General features: G+C 37.6%; 1 protein-coding gene across 1 annotated transcript in view; it reads right to left on the reverse strand.

Moving 5' to 3' along the window:
- Nucleotides 1–25,413, reverse strand: part of HEPHL1 (hephaestin like 1) — a 71,945-nt gene that overhangs the window by 35,352 nt on the left and 11,180 nt on the right. Inside the window, exons 2-6 of the mRNA XM_066253678.1 lie at nucleotides 23,059–23,303; nucleotides 5,726–5,938; nucleotides 4,886–5,065; nucleotides 3,637–3,891; nucleotides 1,245–1,413 (exon numbers count right to left, since the gene is read on the reverse strand). Coding sequence (XP_066109775.1) covers nucleotides 1,245–1,413; nucleotides 3,637–3,891; nucleotides 4,886–5,065; nucleotides 5,726–5,938; nucleotides 23,059–23,303 — 1,062 coding nt within the window. The remainder of the gene's footprint in view (nucleotides 1–1,244; nucleotides 1,414–3,636; nucleotides 3,892–4,885; nucleotides 5,066–5,725; nucleotides 5,939–23,058; nucleotides 23,304–25,413) is intronic.

Raw genomic sequence — 25,413 nt, forward strand, 5'->3', positions numbered from 1 at the left:
TATCATTCTTCAAGATTCCGCTTAGGAACTTCCTCTGTGAAGTGTTCCTGGTTATCTTAATTCTCTCTAAATGCCCAGAGAACTGACTAAACAACTCACTCTTATTTGTAACTTGAAAAGTTACTTCTCTTTCATGCATACAGTTTCTTTCTCTACTTTTGGGTGGGAACATTGACTTTCTTGCATCCCTCATGTCACTTAGTATATTGTGCTTTCAATCATTAAATATCTACTGAATACAGCTTAGAATTTCAATTTTAAAAGGTGCTTCATATTCTGGAAGTCTTCTAAGACACAATTTTCAACGCTAATTCTAGTTATTCTGTTTATGAAGAAACACTGGTCAATAGAGGATGTTGATACCAGAGTTTTTCATATATGATTCACACAAATACTTTAAACAAAGATCAAGTGTATAAGTTTGGTGGAAGAATGAATGAATAATGAATGAAATTTACAATAAAAGAAACAAAAGGTATCTTACTGATAATAAAGGGAATTTTAAAATCATTTCCTCAAACATGAAAAAGATTATAGGGTAATAGAAATACTTTTCTGGTATTACACTAGTCATTTTCAAATGTTTTCACAGATATCATTGCATATAAGTCTACAATAAGAAGTAACAGGAGTCTACAACCCACTAATTGTTAAGATTTGATTTTAAAAATATTAAATGTATGGAAGCCCAGAGAGAAAATGTTTAACTATGACTCAGGAGTGAGGGGCAGCCTCATTTAATAGATGACATTAGTGTTAGATTTTGAAAGAAAAGAAATTGTGGCTAAGGAGCCATAACTTATATCAGGCTGTTTTTGAACCAAAAAGGGTAAACTTCCTTGGCCAGTTTATCTCCACTGAAATATAGTCCTGTCTTATTCCTTTTTCAGAACTCTCTGCTCTGTACAAGGGTCTTGTTCTGTTCTCTGTCAGCTTAGAATTGCTCGTGGCACTTAGCACTACAGTTTGCACAAAGTAGGTGCTCAAGAAATGTTTGATAAATGAATGAATGACTCTAGGGTTTTGATTTAGCCAGCAAATCATGAAGCAATAGATAGTCTTTTAATTCTCAGCAGTAAGTATATCCAGGGCTCAGAATTCCTTAAGTGGTGTCATTATACCATCTAAGTAGTATGTGCTCAGAAGAGCAGTACTGTACCTGGAATATGAATGAGATCACAGGGAGGAGCCTAACAGCTGTCCCTCTTCTGAGAGGCTTTGAAACACCATCAAAAAGAGCTTACCTGCCAGTGACATTTAGGGGAAGACCATTGAATTTGTTATAGCCTTGAGGACCATAATCCCAAAGAATTTTTTCAGCTGCTATAAAGTAGCGCCTCTGTTGACCCTTCATCTTGGGATGAGAAATATCCTTTTTGCAGGTACCAACATTATATTGCCCTAGCATACCAGCTGCAGAACAGAGGAAAACCATCAGTCAACATATAAGTGCTCACAAAGAAATCATACAGGACAAGACTGATTGTTTTGACATCATGAATTAATGTTTGAAATTTTCACAGAAAATACAATAGGACGTAAACAAAGTTAAAAGTAAAGGATAAATAGAAAGATTTTGTTCTTTTTTTATTATTGCATCATATTTCATTACATATATATATATAAAATTTCATTTATATGTAGAATCTAAAACAAGAAAACAAACAAAACAAAACAAAAACAGACTCATAAAAATAGAGACCAAAGCTATGGATACCAGATGGGAGAAGGTTCAGGGATGGGAGAAAAGGTTAAGGGAGATATAGTTAATAATATTGTAATAAGTTTGCACAGAAACAGATGATTACTGGAATTAGGAAAGTGATCACAGTGTAAGGTATAAAAAAATGTTGAATCACTATATTGTATACCTGAAACTAATATAACTAATAAAATATTGTATACCAATTATACTTAAATTTAAAAAAAAATAAAGGATAAAAGGGTAGCAATGGTATATTTTTACACATATGACAAAAGATTAATATGTAAATAATACTGATGAGTAAGAAGAAAAGAATAAATCTTCCAATAGACAATGGGCAAGGAACATAAATAGGTTAATTGCAAAAGAAATATATACTATTGGCTCACAAATAAAAACAAAGTTTAACCTTAACAGTAATCAATGACACTGTTTTTCATTTATCAGATTTATAAAGAATAGAAAGAATAAGTCCCGGTGTTGACATTTGAATGTGGAAAAGGGAATGCTCACACACTGTGAGCAAACAAAGGGAATTTGGCAATATATGTCCTTAGCTTTAAAGAGATTCAAACTTTGTTATCTGGGAATTCCAAATCCTAGAGTTTTGCTAAAGAAATATCAGACCAAAGTATAAACTTTCCTGTAAATTGATACTTATTTGTATTGTTTATAAAAGCAAAAAATGGTGGGAAATATGAATGTTAAACAATAGAAGTGTTGGTTAAATAAGTTATAATCTCCTTATAAGTAACACTGAAAGAGAAGTGGTTCTAATTCACCAACATGTAAATATATTTCTGATACATTAATAAGTGGAAAATGTAAGCAGTATTTTATTTTATTTTATAAATAATGTATGCATTAGTATAAAGGTCTGGAAAATGGTGAGGGAGGTTGTTCATTAAAACGTGACACAATTATCTTTAGGTGGGATTACTGACTTTTAAAATTGAATTATATACATTTTCTAATTTTTTACAGTAAGTCACTGCTCTGAATATGTCATTCGTGTGGCTACAGTCTAGAAGGACAGACTATTGCCTTCCAACCACAGTCCCACCTCCTCACCCTTGCCATTCAAAACCGCTCCCACTGGGACCAAAATGCCTCTCGAGCTTCTCTCTCATCACTCCTCTGGCATGAGCCTACGGCTTGGCTCAGTAAGGACCTATTTTAGGTGGTTCCAAGGACCAAGTCTTTGAACAGGCATTTAGGTCAACAAATGTTTACTGTACACCTTTCACAGGATTTTGCACCAATCAGGGGATCTTGCCCCAACATAAGGAAGGAAGTTCTAACAGAGCAGCCCAAAAATAAAATGGGCTACTGTGATAACTTAAAAAGAGATGTTCCAAAGGAAATTAAAAAATTGGATGAGAGATTGGTCCAGATTAAGTACAAATTCCTTTCAGATGCTAAAAATTTGTTATTCTATTTATAGTTGCCATATAGAACGTGGTTTTTCCCAGCCAATGTTGCTTCCTCTCCCTGGAATGCCTTTCTTCTCTTCTTTATCTATACAATCCCTACCTACCCAGATTTCATCATTCAGAATAGGAGCCAGCTCCTCAGGAAGCCCCTCTGATTGCTTTAGAGAAGTGACTATGGCACCCAAAGAGCATTTCTTATTCTGCCTCAAATGTTATTAATTTTGTAAATGTCTCTTTATGTCTAATTACCAGATTATAGGTTCTTTGAAGGCCTTATCATTTCTTTCAATTACCTCTCTCTTGTTTCATAGGGAGAGAATCAATAAATATCTGTTGATAGGACACCAGATAAGCATTGTACATTTTCCTATGCATTTAATATTTGATTAAATATAATATATGCAAGAATATCTAATGACAGGCACTGAATGAGCACCATTCACCGTGAGATTTAATTGTTCCATTCTAAGTTTCTTACACTGGTCTTTGTCCTTTTACCTTGTAGGTGATCACTGACTTGGCAGGTTATCATCCACTTCCCAGGATTCTCAGCTGTCATTTCTGTTGTCAGGAAGGTGGCTGGGAACAGGCTGACAACATCAGTCCGATGCCCTCTGCTGATCAAGGTGTTACCATAAAAATAGATGGAATGGATGTCTATCTCATTGCCCATCCCAAACAGGTGCCAGGACACTGATTCACCAATACACATCTCAGGCTCTGGGAAGTTTCCGAAGAGGTATCCATTGAGGGCTGACAAACAGAAGCATATGAGTGAAATAGATGCCCCTGCAGAGGCGAGCAGACTCAGAAACTTTGCTGATTCATTCTCTAGCACAGCTGGAAAATCAGCACAGATTGTTGATTGTAATGAGTTTGTGCAGAAAAGCTCCTTTTATAAAATATAGTCCCAGGAAGGAATAAAAGGTATCAGTCTTTTTGAGAGAAAAAGCACTCAATAAAAGTGACAATCAGCACAGGTGAAAACAACTTTGGAGCTGCTATGTGGCCGCATGGAGATCAGGAGTAAACAGGGCTGCTCATACTCACAGGACCGGTCAGCAGCTGCTTTTCCCAGCCGTTCATTTGCATATCTGTCTTCCCCACAGACTCCATTCCTTGCAACCAGAAACCCTGTCTTACTTATCTTACAGTTATCAGGGCCTAGCAGAAAACCACACAGTAACTACTTAATTTAAATGACAAAAGCATGCTGTGAGATGGAAAGAAAAGGTATTGATTAGAAAGAATTTAAGACAGAGCAAATGCTCAATAAATGCTGATTAAAAGAAAGTCTGGGAAACATATATTCACAAGTGTGTGTTAAAACTCTGTGCATAGCGCAGTTCTTGAAATCTGCTTAGAAAATAGTTCTTGGATAAAACAAGAGGTTGCATCCCACATGCTAGTTACGTGATGATTCATTCTCTTTTCTCCTGTCAGTCTAAAGCCACCATCCCCTGGGTCACCTGATTCTTCCCTGATTATAACATTAATCCTTCCACTTTCTGCACCACAGCTTTGTCATACCTGGTTTAGCTCATATCTACTGCCTTGCCCCTTCCCAGATTGTTTCAGGTTCTGACATATAGTGTGCTAGTGTGTTTCGTATCACTTTCTAATCGTTCTCATCACTAAGTTAAATCTTGGAAAGCTAAGTTAGACGTTTCTGCATTTTTACATCCCTCGTAGTCCCAGGTACACAAAGGCAGTCGGTAATGTGTTTGGCAACATGGGAGACGCTCACCGTGCATTTTGTTACTCCTCTGGAAAACAGCATCTTCTTTGTCAACTGAATCGGGGTCAGTGCAGAAATGTCTGATATTTTCGTCGAGGTACCAGCTTTGATTCTCATCCACCAGAGTAAACATTATAATGAATTCATGGTCCACATCAGTCCTTGTCCCTGAATATTTATTCAGCACACCTATCAAACACATTCAAAAGAGAAGAGAGGAAAGTTCAACATGAACTACATCAAGATGAGCTTTAACTTCCTGCCAATGGTGTCATGTAAGTGAGAAACCTGTCCAGGACCTATGTGTACAAGAGTAACCCACCACATAAAAACAGCGAGGGGCTTTCACGGAAGTGATAGAACTGTAGAAGAGGAAAGTTATAAAAGAGAAATCTTCACAACCATAGACTTGGCTATCTGTCTATCCCTGAAAGGAAGTCAATTTTATTGACAGACACACAAATCAATTAATAGAGAATAAAATAGCAACGTGGTCATGTGGGTGAAATAATGAAATGAAAGCATTCCTGGTCATTGACTACCTTTTTCACTTTTCTATGTGATGTTAACAGCTAGTCCCTACTTTTTGTTTTTTCTTTTTTTGTTATTGTTAAAAAAAGCATATACATTTCAGAAGGTTTTGATGGTTCTTAAACAGAAGTCTAAATTATTGTCATTGTTGGGTAGCAGATTGATCTTCTATGTTAGAATTTCTCTAATCTTACAGAATGCTGGGAAGAAGAGGCACATTCTGTATGAAACACAAGAGGCAAGACAAGACTTAAAATTCATACACACTTTTTAACACACCTGGGAAGAGCCTCCTTGGTGGGGAAAGTACTTCCTTACCTTCCTTGCACACCAGCAGTGGGCCGATTAGCCCAGAGCAGATGTCCTTAGGGGCATCGATGTGTGAATGGTACACCCAGGTCAGGCAGTTGGCGTCAGCCGGAGCAGGCGCATATTCTTCTCTCACTGGCCAGACATAGGTGTAGTTTTTGCCAGGAGGAATCATATCATCATTCTTGTTCTTTCCAGATGTTCCATCTGGGTACAGGGCTCCTTCCAAGAAAAGGGAACACATAGTTAAACCAGAGATTAATATACTATAGTGGTTGGGGCTAGAGCTTTGAAATCAAACACATATAAGTTAAAATTTATTTCCTGTGATATTGAAGCAAATTACTTAATTTTTCAATGTCTCCATTTTCTATCAGTAAATCTGGGATGTTCATATGTACCCCACAGGGATGTGAGAACTAAATGGCAATGGATATGAGTGTCCTGCTTAAAAAGTGGCCCTAAAGACCCTCCTGATTGCATCCTGTACCAGTCAGGAAGATTTCAATCCACTCAACTTCACATCAACTAAAGAATGAAAGGAGAAGCAGCAAAATAAAATAAAATAAAATAAAATAAAATAAAATAAAAAATAAAAAAAACAAAAACAAACTAACGAACCCCTCTTGAACACTTAGAACGAACAGATTCAGCACCTGTATGGGTCTCACAAGAGACAGGAGGAAAGTTAACACATCCTTCCTGTCTTCAGGGATCTTCCAGTTTTGCCAGGGAGACAAGAATATGAATTATAAATACATAGGTCAACTGGAGAATAAAGCAGGGTGATGTGTTAAATGTCATGTGGGTTTATGCAAAGTGGAGGTGCTACCACAGAGAAGGGTGGGGCAAATGGGCATGGCATTTCTTCTCTATGTTTTATAAACACAGAAAGATTGCACAGATTTTTCAATTAAGGAAGGCCTACTGTTAAAAATAGTTTAAAAACCACCTGGGTAGAAGGCAGGAGACCAATCTGCACAAATTACAATTATCAGAAGCTTCATAAAGAGGTGGGATGTGAGGGGTCTTGAAGGACTGGGAGGGGATAGATAGTACTGAAAGAAGGCTGGGTTTAATTCTTGGCCAGGGCACACAAGAGAAGTGCCCATCTGCTTCTCCACCCTTTCCCCCTCTCCTTCCTCTTTATCTCTCTCTTCCCCTCCACAGCCAAGGCTCCATTGGAGCAAAGTTGGCTTGGGCACTGAGGATGGCTCCATGGCCTCCACCTCAGGTGCTAGAATGGCTCCGGTTGCAATGGAGCAACGGCCCAGATGGACAAAGTATCACCCCCTGGTGGACATGCCTGGTGGATTCTGGTCGGGCGCATGCAGGAGTCTGTCTTCCTCCCTGCTTCTTGCTTCGGAAAAATACAAAAAAGAAAAAAAAAAAAAAGAAGGCTGGAGAGTGAGGACTGAGAGTGAGAATGATATGAAAATGAAAATACTTCAAGTTCATTTTCCATTTTTTTATTAAGTCAGTCAACAAACCTTATTAGATATCAACCACATGTCATCAACTGTGCTGATGTTAGGAACAAAAATTCAAATAAGACAACAAGAGGTAGTGTATCCAAGGCAACTAAAAGATACAACTAAAAAAAATCTAACATTACCTTTTTAACAAATCCTATCATGAAACATACTTTGATTTTTGGAGAAGGATACCAGGGGAAAACAATAATAGCTAAGACCCTATTATAGCCCAGCATGGTGGGTGCTTTATGTATATTACCTAACTCTTCAAAGCAGCTTCATATGGCATGTGTTAGTACCTCCTTTTAGATTAAGTCAAGGTAACACTGCTAGTATGTGGGGGGGGGCAAGATTCCAATCTAGCGGTGTCTGACTTCCCACTACACTATGATAACTTCCCACAAATTATTGGGAATATGGTGTATGGACTGTTTTTGTATTATATTCACTTTATTTTTGCCTACTTCCTATGTATATGTTTACTTAAAAATTTCTCTTATATACTAACTTTTAATCTAAAAATAAAGAAATTTATTTTGAGTAAAAATTAACCTAATTTCCATAAAACTTATAGTCTAACACTAGAGACTGACATTAGTCAAGCAATTATATACATTATATATATATAAATACACATATATAATTAAAACTTAGGTGATGCTATTAACAAATAATTACCAATGGTTATTGAATGTTTACTATATAACAGGCACTATGATAGGTGTTTTATAGATATTGTATCATATAATCTTCAACAACTCTATGAGGTCAGAATTATAATTATCATTATCTTACAGATACCAATCTAAGACTCATAGAGGAGAAGGGAATTGCCCAAGTCACAAGCTAACAAGTGGACGGGGAATAGGATTTGATTCCAAGTTTAGTGTTTGCTGTGAACTAGACACAATGCTAGATACTAGAGCTGCAAAAATGAATAAGTACATAGTTGTTGCCTCCAAGATAGTCACCTGAGAGGTAGAAAATAAAAATTAGTGGAATTAGGTGGATGGAACTAACATTAGTTGAGTAGTTACTGTAAGCCAATGCCTGTACTAGAGCTCTTACAATCATTATTTAACAATAGAATTAACTAGTGCTCTCTTGATCTTCATGTGCAATATAATTATTAGAACTACTTTTAAATATTTATTGTTTTTTAAGCTATAGAAAAGAATAATGAGAAGTATTAAAAAGTAAAACTCCCTCTTATTTGTCTCTCATCTATTAAAACCTTTAATAATTTCTTATAAATTTCTCTCAAATTTTAAAAAATATATTATAGTGTATATATATACATATATATGCTTGTACATTTGTACAAAAGAAATTATATTATAAAGCTACTATGCACTTTCTGTTTTTCATTTTTTTACTTCATTTTGGAGGTTTTTCTCATATGATTCCATATAAAGAGACATCCTTTTAAGAGCTGTACGATATTCCACTGTATGTATTGGTGCTGAGGACTATTTAGGTTGCTTTCAGTTTTGGGTAGATACCAGCAATTCTACAAGGAATATTCCAGTTCATGTATTTTAAAAAACATTTTCAACTCTATTTCTAGAGTACGTTTTTTAAAGTGGAATTGCTGCTTAATATTCATATACATTTCTACTTTTTTGATAAGAATTAACAAGTTGTTCTTTAAAAACAATTGCACATTTTGCTCTTCCACTACTTGTTTATGAGCTAGCCTATTTCTCCCACAGCCCCACTAGCCCTCAATGTTCTCAAATCTAATGGGTAAGAATTGGTATGATTTCTAGAAGTTTACACATCCCAGAATACATTCAACCAAATGAATGTTACTCTTATTTTTGTTTTTTTGAATACTCTTATATCATTAATGTTACCATTGCCCAAAGTCTTTGTCAAGCTCCTGTTTGGGAATGACTTTCGGAAAAACTTTTATTTTTATATTTAATCACTTTTTATTTTATATTTACTGTTTATTTGGATCTTAAATGATATTGTTCATCTTGAGTGGTGGTACTAAGAGTTTGTTTGGGGACTCTAGCTCCACCTCTCAATAATAGCCATCAATGACTCCTAATAATAAAAAAGAAAATACATTAAATATATGGTGGAAAAAAAGAATCTCTAGAAATTTGCTATCTGTGTTGATCTGTATCATATAATTAAAGCAAACTGAGTGATCTCAGTTGAAGCTTCAAAACAAGTCCTCTACTCCCCACTCCCCTAACTCCTGATCCTTAGCCTCTCCATATGTAAATTCAGAAATTTCCAAGCCATGCATTTTATTCACAGGGCTCTGCTATAGACGGTGTACAGTCATGCCACTCATTCATTGTTGTAATCAATAGTTATGTATTGCATACCAAGCACTGGGGCTTATACAAATTAAACCCATGTACTATATAATACTGAAAAAAAATAAAGTCAGAGGACAAAACTTATATAAGGAAATCAGGAGATTAAATTAATTAGTTAGATCTTTCAATATTAAGTGTAGCTCTGAATTTCCTGGTTATATCAAAGTTATATTAATATTATTATGTCTAGGTGTAATATATATTAGGTTAATATCATTAGGTTATCTTCTTTCTTTGTCCAATAAAAGTAAAACGACCAGTTCCCTAAGAGAGGAACCTTTTGTTAGTACTAAATTCTAAGATAATATTTTCAAGAAAATCATTATATACAAATTATTGAGTAAAAGGATGTCTCTTTATATGGAATCATATGAGAAAAACCTCCAAAATGAAGTAAAAAAATGAAAAACAGAAAGTGCATAGTAGCTTTATAATATAATTTCTTTTGTACAAATGTACAAGCATATATATGTATATATATACACTATAATATATTTTTTAAAATTTGAGAGAAATTTATAAGAAATTATTAAAGGTTTTAATAGATGAGAGACAAATAAGAGGGAGTTTTACTTTTTAATACTTCTCATTATTCTTTTCTATAGCTTAAAAAACAATAAATATTTAAAAGTAGTTCTAATAATTATATTGCACATGAAGATCAAGAGAGCACTAGTTAATTCTATTGTTAAATAATGATTGTAAGAGCTCTAGTACAGGCATTGGCTTACAGTAACTACTCAACTAATGTTAGTTCCATCCACCTAATTCCACTAATTTTTATTTTCTACCTCTCAGGTGACTATCTTGGAGGCAACAACTATGTACTTATTCATTTTTGCAGCTCTAGTATCTAGCATTGTGTCTAGTTCACAGCAAACACTAAACTGAATTGAGGAGAGATTCTAAGACTAGCAAGTTTGTAATTACAGCCAAGTCAAAAACTGATTAAAAGAGAGTGAGGAGGTCAGTAAGTCCTTTCTCCCAGAAGTAACTACAAAGTTGGATGGAATTGACAAAAAACAACAACTTTGGTGCTCTGGACATTAAATAAAAGCACCCAGCAATTTTATGCTTTAAACATTGGTCATTCACATACTCCTGGCTGATTCTAACGCTGTGTGCATTCAAAGAGGAGAGGCAACAGGCCCAGCAAAAAAGTAAAACCAAGGCAGACAAAAACCGCCTAAACTCTGAGAATTATTTCCTATCCACCTACAGATCCAAAAGCAGAGAACAGAGTACTTACTGATGCTTAAATACAAGCTCTGCACACTCATCTACTGTCCTGTCCCCTAAGCTAGGCAGATATAGAAGTGATGCTCGGTAGCCAGACTTAAAAATATTAAAACCAGCCTGACCAGGCAGTGGCGCAGTGGATAAAGCGTCGGACTGGGATGCGGAAGGACCCAGGTTCAAGACCCTGAGGTTGCCAGCTTGAGCACAGGCTCATCTGGTTTGAGCAAAAGCTCACCAGCTTGGACCCAAGGTCGCTGGCTTGAGCAAGGGGTTACTCAGTCTGCTGAAGGCCTGCGGTCAAGGCACATATGAGAAAGCAATCAATGAACAACTAAGGTGTTGCAACAAAAAACTGATGATTGATGCTTCTCATCTCTCTCTGTTCCTGTGTGTCCCTTTCTATCTCTCTGACTCACTCTCTTTCTAAAAAAAAAAAAAAAAAAAAAAATATTAAAACCAACAAACAAGCAGACAAACAAACAAACAAACACAGGGCATAGTAAAGACAGATTTCACAGATTTACCCCAGGCAAGTTACTAAACAAAAAAACCAAACAAACAACAATAACAACCTTGGATGAGGGAGGGATCAGAATCCAGAGATGCTACAATATTCTCAAAATTGTCCCATTTTCAATAGCAACAAAATGAAACATGCAAATGAACAAGAAAGTGTGGCCATATTCAGGGTAAAACAAGCAACCAATAGAAACTCTCTCTAAGTGTCTCTGGATATAGCATCTAGCAGATTAAGACTTTAAGCAGCTATTATAAATATTTTCAAAAAATATTTCTCAAGATAAACTATGAGAAAAAAATGAAGGACGATAGAGCAAAATGACTCAACAAGTATAGAATCTCAATATAGAGATGGATTATAAAAAAAGAACCAAATTGGAATTTTGACATTGAAAAAATACATTAAATGAAATAAAACATTCACTAGAAGGGCAAAATTGAGAAAACTTTATCTAGACTAACCAAGAAAGAAAGAGAGTACAAACTACCAAAAACAAAAATAAAAAAACGAGACATTACTCTGATCATATAACTCAACATGACAAAAGAATCAGTGAATTTGAAGATAGGTCAATAGAATGATCTTATCTGAAAAAAGAGGGGAAGAAGAAGACTGAAGAAAATAAACAGAACATTTTGTGTATTAATATATGTATAATAGAAGTTTGCCAAAGCAAAGGAGAAATCAAAAGAGCCAAAAAAATAAAGTATGAAGAAATAACGGCTGAAAATGTTCTAAATTTGATGAAAAACATTAACCTACACATCAAAGAAGCATAATGAATCACAAATAGTATAAATACAAAGAATCCATACATAGATACATGGTTGTCTAATTGCTCTTTAAAAGGCAAAAAGTTAATATGGAAACAGAAAGAGAAAAATGACTCATCACAGACAGGGGAGCACCAGCACAATTAACAGTTGACTTCCCATCAGAATATTGAAGAAAACAGAGGGATGATAATATTCAAAGTGCTGGGGAGGAAATGCCATCCAAAAATATTATATCCAGTTAGCAAACTTCCTTAAAAAAAGGGCAGGGGGGTATAGAGATGTTCTAGATAAACAAAGACTAAGTGAATTTGTTGCTAGCAGACCTGTCTTATAAGGAGTACTAAAGGAAGTCCTTAGAATAAAAGGAAATACCATCAGGGAGTAACTTGAATCCACAGGAGAAAATAAAAATCACCCAAATTGGAAAATATGTGTTAATATGTATAAAATATTCTATAAGCATATTTTTCTTTTTTCTCTTAACTTCTTTAAAAATCATAAGATAATATAAAGTACTAAGTATAACATCCCATTGTTGTGTTCATAGATAGAGATGCAATGACAACATGACAGTAATAGCACAAAAACTGGAGGAGAATGAAGCCCTGTTGGAGCAAAGCTTCTATATCTTGCCGGAGCTAGGTCAGTAAAAGTATGGAGCGTACTGTGATAAATTAAAGATTGCATATTATAATTTCTAGGCCAACCAATAAGAAAAGAACTCAATATATAAAAATCAACAGAGGAATATAAAGAGCACACCAAAAATATTTGTTTAACACCAAAGAAGGCAATAAAGGAGGACCAGAGGAACCAAGAGACAGAAGACATATATAAAATAATTAGTAAAATGACAAATGTAAATGAACTCAATCAATAATTACATGAAATGTGAATAATCTAAGCATACATTAGTATGCAGAGATTGTCAAATTGGATATCAAAAAAATGATATCCAACTATATGCAGTCTATTCCTTAGATTCAATGACAAAAATAGATTGAAAGTAAAAGATTGCAAATAGTAACAATATGAGAGTTGAAGTGCTGTCGATACAGACAAATTAGATTTTAAGAAAAGGGATATTGCTAGAGCAAACATAGATAGTTCATAATGCTAAGAGTCAATGTATCAGGAAGATATAACCATTATAAATGTATTTGTATCTAACAAGAGTCTCAAAACATATAAAACAAAAAGTGACATAATTTAAGGAGAAATACACAGCTCAACAAAAATCATTAGTGATTTCAATGCCCTACTATTAACAACTGACAGAATTAGACAGATCAGCACCAATAATATAGAAGACTTCAACAACACTATCAACCAACTTGACCTGACATCTACATAACATTCCAGCCAATGAGGACAGAATACACCTTTACAAAAGCATATAAAACATTCTTCAGGATAGACAAGTGGTTGCATATAAAATAAATCTTGGTAAACTTAAAAGAACTAATAGCATGCGAAGTATAGTATCCAATCAATTAAATTTGATAAAATTAACAGAAAAAATCTTGCAAATTCTACAAATATTTGAAAATAAAACAATAACTTCTAAATAACCGATAGGTCATAGAAGAAATCACAAGACAAATTAAAAATATTTTGAACTAGCCTGACCTGTGGTGGCACAGTGGGTAGAGAATCAACCTGAAACACTAGGTCGCCAGTTCAAAGCCCTGGGCTTTCCTGGTCAAGGCACATATGGGAGTTGATGCTTTCTGCTCCTCCCCCCATCTCTCTGTCTCTCTCTCTCTCCTCTCTAAAATGAATAAAGTCTTAATAAAAAAATTAAAAATATTAAAATCTTTAAATATACATATATTTTGAACTAAATAAAAAATGGAAATAAAACATGAAATTTGTGGTATGTAGCTAAAGTCATACTGAACAGTAAATTTAGAGCTTTAAACATTTCTGTCAAAAGAGAATAACAGTCTCAAATCAATAACATAAGAAACATAAATTTCTTCCACCTTAAGAAACTAGAAAATGAAGATAAAATTAAACCTAAAACAAGCAGAGAAAAGGAAATGAAAAAGATTGGAGCAGAAATCAATGAAGGAGAAAATGAAAACAACATGAAAGAGATAAAACCAGATGTTGGTTCTTTAAAAAGTTCAACAAAATTGAGAAAACTTTATCTAGACAGGCCAAGAAAGAAAGAGGATACAAACTGACAAAACCAAGAGTTAAAAAAAAAAAAAAGGGACATTACCCTGATCATACAGAAATGGAAAGATTAGAAGAGAATATTATAAACAATTTAATGACAAAATATCAGGTAACTTATGAAATTAATGAATTTTTGGAAAGACACAAATTATCAAAACTATCTCAAAAATAAATTAAAGGCCCTGGCCAGTTGGCTTAGTGATAGAACATCGGCCTAGTGTGTGGATGACCCAGATTGGATTACCAGCCAAGGCACATAAGAGAAACAATCATCTGCTTCTCCACCCCTTCCCCTCTCCCTTGTCTCTATCTCTCTTTTCCCCTCCTGCAGCCATGGCTTGGTTGAAGCAAGTTGTTCCCGGGTGCTGACAATGGCTCCGTGGCCTCACCTCAGGTGTTAAAATAGCTTAGTTGCAGAGCAATGAATTAACTGGCCCCAGAAGGACAGAACATGGCCCTGTAGGGGGCTTGCCAGGTGGATCCCTGGTGGGGGTGCCTGTGGAAGTCTGTCTCTCTGCCTCCTTGCTTCTCACTTAAGAAAGAAAAAAGGATAAATTAAAAATGGAAATATGTCGGCCTAGCGTGCGGAGGACCCGGGTTCGATTCCTGGCCAGGGCACACAGGAGAAGCTCCCATTTGCTTCTCCACCCCTCCGCCGCGCTTTCCTCTCTGTCTCTCTCTTCCCCTCCCGCAGCCAAGGCTCCATTGGAGCAAAGATGGCCCGGGCGCTGGGGATGGCTCTGTGGCCTCTGCCTCAGGTGCTAGAGTGGCTCTGGTCGCAACATGGCGATGCCCAGGATGGGCAGAGCATCGCCCCCTGGTGGGCAGAGCATCACCCCTGGTGGGCGTGCCGGGTGGATCCCGGTCGGGCGCATGCGGGAGTCTGTCTGACTGTCTCTCCCCGTTTCCAGCTTCAGAAAAAATGGAAAAAAAAAAAAAAGGAAATAAACCCAGAATATGCAAATAAATGTAATTAGCAATTAAAATCTTCCCTCAAAGAATCCAGGCTCAGATAGTTTTATTTATATTTATAAATTCTATCAAATACTGAAAGAAGATATGATGTCAATACTTTACAAAATTCTTTTAGAAATAGAGGAGAGAGTAGTTCCAAATTCATCCTATGAGGCAAACCCTACTTTGTATCAAAGCCAGCTAAAGATATCACAAGCAAAGAAAATTCTGACCAATATTCCTCATGAATGTAAAAACAAACATTCTTTTTTTGTTATTATTAAGTGAGAGGCAGAGAGGAAGAGAGACAGACTCCCACATGCACCCTGACAGGGATCCACTGGCGGGTGATATTCTACCCATTTGGGGCTGTTGTTCCAGCTATTTTAACACCTGAGGCAAGGCCAATGAGCCATTCTCAGCCCTCGGGCCAACTTGCTCAAACCAGCCAAGCCATGGCTATGGAAGGAAAAAAGAGAGTTGGAGGAGGAGTGGAGAAGCAGATGGGCACTTCTCCTGTATGCCCTGACTGGGAATTGAACTGGTACATCTACACACCAGCCTGATGCTCTATCACTGAGCCAACTGGCCAGGGCCTAAAAACAAACATTCTTAACAAAGTATTAGCAAACTGACTCCAGCAATATATAGAGAAAGTTATATACCATGACCAAATTTATCCTATGATTGCATTGTTGGTTTAACATTTGAAAATAAAGTAATCTAATACAACATATTAATAGACTAAATGACAAAAACTATAGAATCATCTCAATAGGTGCCAAAAAGCAATTAACAAAATCCTTATCAAATTAAACTCAAGAGGGCAGCCCAAGATGGTTGACTTGGATGATCAGGTGTCGGATGAGGAGAAGATGATTCTGGATTGCCTGTAGCTCCAAGAAGGTTGCTGAGGGCCAGCCAAAAGTGGTGACTCCCACTGGTCTTTGCCAGTTTCCAGCCTGTGAGGTCCAGGGCCAGTACATTTAGCAGCCAGATACAGAGCTGATGCTCTGACCTAACAACCATAGTTAGAGTGGTATCTTAAGGAAAGGCTCCTCACACCTGACCCAGCTAAGGCATAGAAAATGTTGTCACAAACAGCATAAAGAGCAGTAGCAGCAGACAAGTAGCCCACAGCGGATTACAAACAGCTGAAGCCATCTCAGGAAGATTTAGAAATTACACAACTGAAAGCTGGAGTCAGACAACAGCAGCCCTATACTCAGATAGCTACACAAACAACATATTTGAAGGAGCAGTCTATATAGAGACAAAATGGGAAGACAGGGAAGTGCAATTCAAATGAATAAACAAGAGAAATCCCCAGAAAAAGAATTGAATAAAATGGAAATAACTAAGATGCCAGATGCAGAGTTTAGAATAATGATTGTTAGGATGCTGAAGGATCTTAGAGCAACCATAGATAGACAACATGAGCACCTAAACAAAGAGATATCTGGCATCAAAAAGGACATTGAAATAATAAAAAAAGAATCAGACAGAAATGACAAACACAATATCAGAAATGAAGACTACACTAGAAGGAATTAAAAGCAGGTAGGATGAAAGAGAGGATCGAATCAGCGAGTTAGAGGACAAGATAAGCAAAAGCATAGAAGCAGAATAGCAAAAGAAAAGGAGGATCAAAATGTCTGAGAAAACTCTAAGAGAGTTCTGTGACAATAGGAACAGAAACAACATCTGCATCATAGGGGTTCCTAAAGGAGAAGAGAAAGAACAAGGGATAGAGAACCTGATTGAAGAAATCATAGCCGAAAATGTCCCGAAATTGATACAGGAATAAGTCACACAAGTTCAAGAAGCACAGAGAATCCCATTAAAAAGGAACTCAAATAAACCTACATGAAGACACATCATAATTAAAATACCAAAGCTAAGAAATAAAGAAAGAATACTAAAAGCTGCGAGAGAAAAGCAGTCAATCACTTACAAAGGAGACCCCAAAAGGATGACATCCAACTTCTCAACAAAAACATCTGAGGTGAGAAGGGAATGGCAAGAAATATTTAAATTAATGCAAAACAAGAGCCTACAACCAAGACTTCTTTATCCAGCAAGGCTGTCGTTTAAAATAGAAGGAGAAATAGAAAGCTTCCCATACAAAAACAAAAACAAAAACAAAAACAAAAAAACAAAAAACCCTCAAGGAATTTATTACACCAAATCAATGATGTAAGAAATGTTAAGGGTCCTGTTGTAAACAGAACAAAGGGGCAGCAGGGAATCTAGTAAAAGAGAAATGTAGATTTAAGATTTAAGAAATGCATCCAAATTGAAAAAGAAGAAGTAAAACTATCATTATTTGCTGATGATATGATACTGTACATAGAAAACCCTAAAGTCTCAGTAAAAATACTACTGGACCTGATAAATGAATTCAGCAAAGTGGCAGGATATAAAATTAATATTCAAAAACCAGTGGCATTTTTATACACCAACAATGAACTGTTCGAAAGAGAAATTAAGAAAACAATCCCCTTCACTACTGCAACAACAACAAAGTACCTAGAAGTAAATTTAACCAAGGAGGTTAAAGACTTGTACTCAGAAAATTATAAAACATTGATAAGAGAAATCAAGGAAGATACAAATAAGTGGAAGCATATACCGTGTTCAAGGATAAGAAGAATAAACATCATTAAAATGTCTATATTACCCAAAGCAACTTATAAATTCAATGCAATTCCCATTAAAATACCAATGACATACTTCAAAGATATAGAACAAATATTCCAAAAATTTATATGGAACCAAAAAAGAACACGAATACCCTCAGCAATCTTGAAGAAGAAGAATAAAGTTAGTCGGCCTAGCGTGCGGAGGACCCAGGTTCGATTCCCGGCCAGGGCACACAGGAGAAGCGCCCATTTGCTTCTCCACCCCTCCGCCACACTTTCCTCTCTGTCTCTCTCTTCCCCTCCCGCAGCCAAAGGCTCCATTGGAGCAAAGATGGCCTGGGCACTGGGGATGGCTCTGTGGCCTCTGCCTCAGGCGCTAGAGTGGCTCTGGTCGCAACATGGTGACGCCCAGGATGGGCAGAGCATCGCCCCCTGGTGGGCAGAGCATCGCCCCTGGTGGGCGTGCCGGGTGGATCCCGGTCGGGCGCATGCGGGAGTCTGTCTGACTGTCTCTCCCTGTTTCCAGCTTCAGAAAAATGAAAAGAAAAAAGAAAAAAAAAAAGAATAAAGTTAGAGGTATCACACTTCCTGATATCAAGTTATACTACAAGGCATTGTACTCAAAACAGCTTAGTACTGGTATAAGAACAGGCATACAGATCAATGGAACAGAACAGATAACTCAGAAATAAACCCACACCTTTATGGACAATTGATATTTGACAAAGGAGGTAAGAGCATACAATGGTGTTAAGACAGTCTCTTTAACAAGTGGTGTTGGGAAAGTTGGACAGCTACCTGCAAAAAAATAAAAGTAGACCACCACTTACATCATTCACAATAATAAACTCAAAATTGATAAAAGGCTTAAATGTAAGCCGTGAAACCATAAACATCTTAGAAGAAAACATAAGCAGTAAGCTCTCCGACCTCTCTCACAACAATATATTTGCTGATTTATCTCCACGGGCAAGTGAAATAAAAGACAGGATGAACAAATGGGACTATATCAAACTAAAAACCTTTTGCACAGCTAAAGACAAGATGAACAAAATAAAAAGACAAACCATACAATGGAAGAATATATTTGGAAATATGTCTGATAAGGGGTTAATAACCAAAATTTATAAAGAACATGTAAAACTCAACACCAGGAACATAATCGAATCAAAAATGGGCAACAGAAATGAAGAGACATTTCAAAGAGGACATACAGATAGCCAATAGGCAAAGGAAAAAATGTTCAACATCACTAATCATTAGAGAAATGCAAATTAAAACCACAATGAGATATCACCTCACACCAGTCAGAATGACACTCATTAACAAAACAACACATAATAAGTGCTGGTGAGGATGGGGAGAAAGGGGAACCCTCCTGCACTGCTGGTGGGAATGCAGACTGGTGCAGCCACTGTGAAAAACAGTATGGAGATTTCTCAAGAAATTAAAAATGGAACTAACTGCCTTTTGACCCAGCTATACCACTTTTAGGAATATCTCCTAAGAACACCAAATCACTGATTCAAAAGAAGAAATGTACACCCATGTTTAGGGCAGCATTGTTTACAAGATCTGGATACAGCCTAAGTGTCCATCAGTGGACGAGTGGATTAAAAAGCTTTAGTACATATACACAATGGAATACTATGGGGCCATGAAAAAGAAGGAAACACTACCTTTTGCAACAACATGGATGGACCTGGAAACTATTATGTTAAGTGAAATAAGCCAGGCAAGAAATAAAAATATCATATGACCTCACTCATTTGAGGAATCCAATGAACAATGTGAACTGAGGAACAGAATAGAGGCAGAGGAGGGATCAAAGGGACCAGTGGTAAAGCGGACAGAGGGAAAGGGGATGAGAGGATGGAATCAGAGAAGGAAAAGAGATTGGTGAAATTATATATACATAACAGCATTATAGAGAGCAGAAAAGCAAATCCTGGGTGTTGGGGGGAGGGGGCAAGGGGGATGTTGAGGGGAATTCGGGGGTGGGGGAGGATGTATTCGGTGGGACACTTGAATCTATGTAAACACAATAAATTTAAATCAATAAAAAAAGAAATAAAAAAAAGAAATTAAATACTCTCAGCAAACTAGGAATAGACAGGAACTTCCTCAACCTGATAAAGGATAATCTAAGAAAAAATCATAGCTAACATTATTCTTAATGGGAGGGATATGGACTGTTTTCTTCCAAAGATTGTGAACAAGGCAAGACTGTCTGCTCTCACTACTATTATTAAATATTGTCCTGAAGGTTCTAGCCAGTGCAACTGGGCAGAAGAATAAAAAGAAAATATACTGATCGGTCAGGACAAAATAAAACTGTCTCTATTCACAGCGACATGATTCTGTATATAGCAAATTCCAAGGAATCCTCTAAACATTGAATAATAAACCAGTTCAACAAGATAGTAGTATCTAAAATGAATATACAAAAATCAATTGCATTCTATACATTAGCAACAAACTATCAAAAAATAAAATTTGGAAAACTATTTCATCTATAACAGCATAGGAAATAATAAAATATTCTGTAACAAATTTAACAAAAGAAATGCAAATCTGTACATTAAAAACTAAAACATTTTTGAGAGAAATTGAAGATCTAAATTTCATGTTGATAGATTGGAAAACTTAATATTATCCAGACGGCAATTCGTCTTTTGCCCATGGCAATTTCCCCCCAATTTATTGATAAACTCATGGCAATCTTCATCAAAATCCCAGCTGGTTTTTTTTTAAATTTACAAGCTAATCTAAAATTTATATAAAAATGCAAAACTAAATAGTCTTAAAGATAAAAGAAAAGTTGGAGGATATATAGTACCAAATTTCAACACTTACTGTAAATCCGTAGTTGCCAAGACAGTATGGCATTGGTGCAAGGGTAAACACACAGGTCATGGGAACGGAATTGAGATCCCTGAAATAAACCTTTATGTTTGTAACCACTGATGTTCAACTATAGTCTGTGATTCATTCATCTTTTTTTCCCCCAAGACTCAGTGTCAGTCTCTAGCACCTGTTGGGTATTCAATGGAAGGTTTATGAATGAAGGCAAACCTTTCAAAATATATATTGGTGGTAAGAAAGAAGTGAAATGGAGTGCCGGAAAGCACCTGAAATAAGGGCCTGGCCTTGGCTCTGAACTTCTATGAAGAGTCCCTTCAGGAGAATCAGGAAGGCAAGGGCCATGGCCTGGAAAGGGGTCTGCTGAGATGTGCACACAGAAGCCGAGGTGCTGCCTAACCGCCTGTTTAGATGCAGGAGCAGTGTGGAGTAGTGAGGAGAGCATTAGAATGGGAGGCAGGAGTCCTGTGCTTAGTACCACTGAGCTCACAAGCAGCTGTAAGAGTTTGGTTTAGGTCCTTTGCCTCTTTGGGCTTTGATTTCTTACTTATGAAATGATGATGGGAGGGGGGGGCTAGATCTGGGAGGCATCTGAAAATTGTTCACAGAACCCTCAACACATGCCGAGCACAGTCCTAGGCACAGGGGAAACCTGCTCAACAGAAGCCAGTATGGTCTCTGCTCCCAGGAAAATTGCAGTCTAATGTAAAGACAAACACGAACGAGGACATACACCAGAAAGGTCTCCTTCTACTATGAAAGTTTATATGTGCTGCAAGGACAAGCAACCAACTCCTGAGATGGAAGAGACTTTCTTAAGAGAGGATATAGAGATGGCTGGCTGGGTACTCTTGACTTCAGGACCCATGGATAGTTTCAAGGGCTCTGAGCACTTCTTCAAATTGAGTTCACAACTGTGTGCACATATGTATTTTTCTAATGCAAGGGTTCATGGCTTTGATTGAACCCTCAGAAGGCTCTGTGATACACCTATGTGCATAGCAGCATTAATCACAGTAGTGAAAAGCTAGAAGCAACCCCAGTGTCTATCAAAAGGTGAACAGATAAGCGAGATGTGGAATACACATGTATGGCTTTAAAAGGGACTAAAATTATGACACGGGCTACAACATAGATGAACCTTGAATATATCCTGCTAAGTGAAATAAGCCACACAAGAACAAATATGGTATGATTCCACTTATCTGAGGTACCTAGAGTAGGTAAGTTCAAAGAGACAGAAGTAGAATAGAGGCTCCCAAGGACTTGGAGGAGGAGAGTAGGGGATTGTTATTTAATGAGTGCTTTTCTGTTTAGGGTGATGGAAAAATTCTAGAAATGGGTAGCGGCGGTGGTTGCACAACAGTGTGATTGTACTTCATGCCACTGACTATACACTTAGAATGGTAAAATGGTAGTTTTTAGGTTATGTATGTTTTACTACAGTTTTTAAAAAGTGGAGCTGGGACCTTATAAAGCTTTAGATCACTGGCCTAGATGATCTATCAGGGGCCACCAGCTCTATGAAGGCATGCTTTCCAGAAATATATAAAGGGATAAAGACAAAATTAAAGGTTCAGAGATGCCTTTCTTTTCTCTGTATTTAAAAAGACAGGCACAGCGATGATGACACATCTTTAATTTCTACCTGCAGCATGAATAATACTTTCACAAGACTTTAGTAAAGAAAATACATCAATAGTCACAAAACTCCCCTTGAAGTTCACCCGTCACAGGTTTATGTGCTCATCTCCGACTACTCAGGGAGCCGAGCCTGGGACCCAGAGCTTCACCGCACACTTCAGTAAATGGAGGAAAGGGGTGAAAAACTGCTGAAGTCTGAGAAGTACTTTTATATCAAAAGTCTAAGAATTTTGCTTGAAAATTTAAAAATATTTGTAGGGAGGACTCAAGAAGCTCAATTGAGGATCTTGCAGTGCAGGCAAGAAGACAGGGGTGTTTCAGAAACAAGCACCGAAAACTGTAGCCATAAGCAGGGAGGTTGAGATCAACTCACTCTGAGACACGCTCCCCACAGCCATGGCTGTAACGGGTGACAGGACTCTGGAACCTGTTGGCACGAGTCCTCCCGTGCAGTGTGCTACCCAAGCACGAGTGACTGACAAGGATGCAAGTCAGTGCTGCTGGGGGCCTGGGGGAGCCAGTGCTGTATCAACATAAACAAGAGTGAGAAAGAAGGGAGGGCGGAAATACTGGAGAGGAAAAGGAAGAAGAGAAAGAGCAGGGGAACAGATGGAGAGGGGGGAGAAGGAGGCAGGAGAAGACAAATGGACGTGTATAACCATTGTGCTCTTAGAACCCCCTTCACTGTAGCAGGCAGGATCAACATTTACCTTCCGAGTCTTTGTTGTAGAAAACGCCGTGTGGATGCAAAGAGTAAGGTCGGGAAGCAAAATTCTTTAAATGGATGACAATGACGTCCCCCACTTCAGCCCTCAAGATGGGGCCCAGGAATCCGAGCCAGGGCGGCTTGGGGACCTCCGTGGAGTAGGTCTCATCTGTGTAGTGTCTGTAGACAGCCTTTTTATAAAGATTGCCTATCCTGTTGGGCCCTCTTTGGAGAAATAAGGTTGCAAGTCTAAAAATAAGGAGAAAAATATTTTAAAATGGAAAGTAAAAGAGCAATCTTAATAATGTACCTTAACAGGTCATAAAGTACCTGCACATGTAATTTCTCATTTGGTGTTCACCGTAAACCTGGAACTACTGAAAAGTTGGTAATATTATCTGCCACAGATCTGTGCGGCTAGTAATTCCAGATCCTGAGGGAGAACGGTGTGGAACTAAGAAAATAGACTCACTGAGAAAAGAGGATGGGATCTGGAGGCCTCTTCAATGCTGATGGCAATAACACAGAGAGGGAGCCCCCGGTCTTTGCTTTATTATACATATGGCATAGACCAGGGGTCCCCAAACTTTTTACACGGGGGGCCTGTTCACTGTCCCTCAGACCATTGGAGGGCCGGACTATAAAAAAAACTATGAACAAATCCCTATGCACACAGCACATATCTTATTTTAAAGTAAAAAAAAAAAAAAAAAAAAAAAAAGGGGAACAAATACAATATTTAATTTTATTTATTTATTTATTTATTTATTTATTTATTTTTTACAGAGACAGTGAGTGAATCAGAGAGAGGGATAGACAGGGACAGACAGACAGGAACGGAGAGAGATGAGAAGCATCAATCATTAGTTTTTCATTGCGCGTTGCAACACCTTAGTTGTTCATTGATTGCTTTCTCATATGTGCCTTGACCGCGGGCCTTCAGCAGACCGAGTAACCCCTTGCTTGAGCTAGCGACCTTGGGTCCAAGCTGGTGAGCTTTGCTCAAACCAGATGAGTCTGCATTCAAGCTGGCGACCTCGGGGTCTCGAACCTGGGTCCTTCCACATCCCAGTCCGACGCTCTATCCACTGCACCACCTCCTGGTCAGGCAAATACAATATTTAAAATAAAGAACAAGTAAATTTAAATCAACAAACTGACCAGTATTTCAATGGGAACTATGCTCCTCTCACTGACCACCAATGAAAGAGGTGCCCCTTCTGGAAGTGCGGCGGGGGCCGGATAAATGGCCTCAGGAGGCCACATGCGGCCCGCGGGCCATAGTTTGGGGACCCCTGGCATAGACAATTAAAGCCTTTAAGCCAATATACAAATAGGGAAGTCTCTGATACAAAGCCACTTACCTGAGGCATAAATTGGATTCCTCATAAGAGTGCACCACCCTACATCATGCAACAGTCAAGGGTGTGGAAAAAAAGCTTAGTGTTGAAAAGATCTTAGTATTAAAAGATCTTAGTATTAAAAGATCCTAGTATTAAGAGATCTTAGTATTAAGAAAGTGCAAAAGTCTCAATCCTAAACCAAGCCTTAGGCTACAATGGCCCGCCAGCCCACAGCCTGTCTCCCACAATTATCCTCAATTTACTGATAAGGAAATTAAGACTAAGAGACTTGAGTGAGAAAGCCAAGAGGCACAAATAGTGTTCACAACCAAAGTAAGGAAAAACCAAAAGACTCTAAAGCAGTGGTCCCCAACCTTTTTTGGGCCATGGACTGGATTAATGTCAGAAAATATTTTCATGGACCGGCCTTTAGGGTGGGACGGATAAATGTATCACGTGACCTAGACAAGCGTCAAGAGTGAGTCTTAGACAGATGTAACAGAGGGAATCTGGTCATTTAAAAAAAATAAAACATCGTTCAGACTTAAATATAAATAAAATGGAAATAATGTAAGTTATTTATTCTTTCTCTGCGGACCGGTACCAAATGGCCCACTGCTCTAAAGTCACCCTGTTCAGCCTGACCGGTGGTGGTGCAGTGGATCGAGCATTGACCTGGAACAGTAAGGACCCAGGTTCGAAACCCCAAGGTCACCAGCTTGAGTGTGGGCCCACCTGGCTTGAGTGTGGATTCATCTAGCTTGAGCATGGCATCATAGATGTGACCCCATGGTCTCTGCCTTAAAGCCTAAGGTTGCTGGCTTGAACAAGGAGTCACTGGCTCAGCCAAAGCACACTGGGCAAAGGCACATATGAGAAAGCAATCAATGAACAACTAAGGTGCTGCAAGGAAAAATTGATTCTTCTCATCTCTCTCCTTTCCTGTCTGTCTGTTCCTCTCTCTCTCTCTTTAAAAAAATAAAATAAATAAGTAATAAAGTCACCCTGTCCATTTG

The sequence above is a fragment of the Saccopteryx bilineata genome, chromosome 1, assembly GCF_036850765.1.
Source record: "Saccopteryx bilineata isolate mSacBil1 chromosome 1, mSacBil1_pri_phased_curated, whole genome shotgun sequence".
Taxonomy (NCBI): Eukaryota; Metazoa; Chordata; class Mammalia; order Chiroptera; family Emballonuridae; genus Saccopteryx; species Saccopteryx bilineata.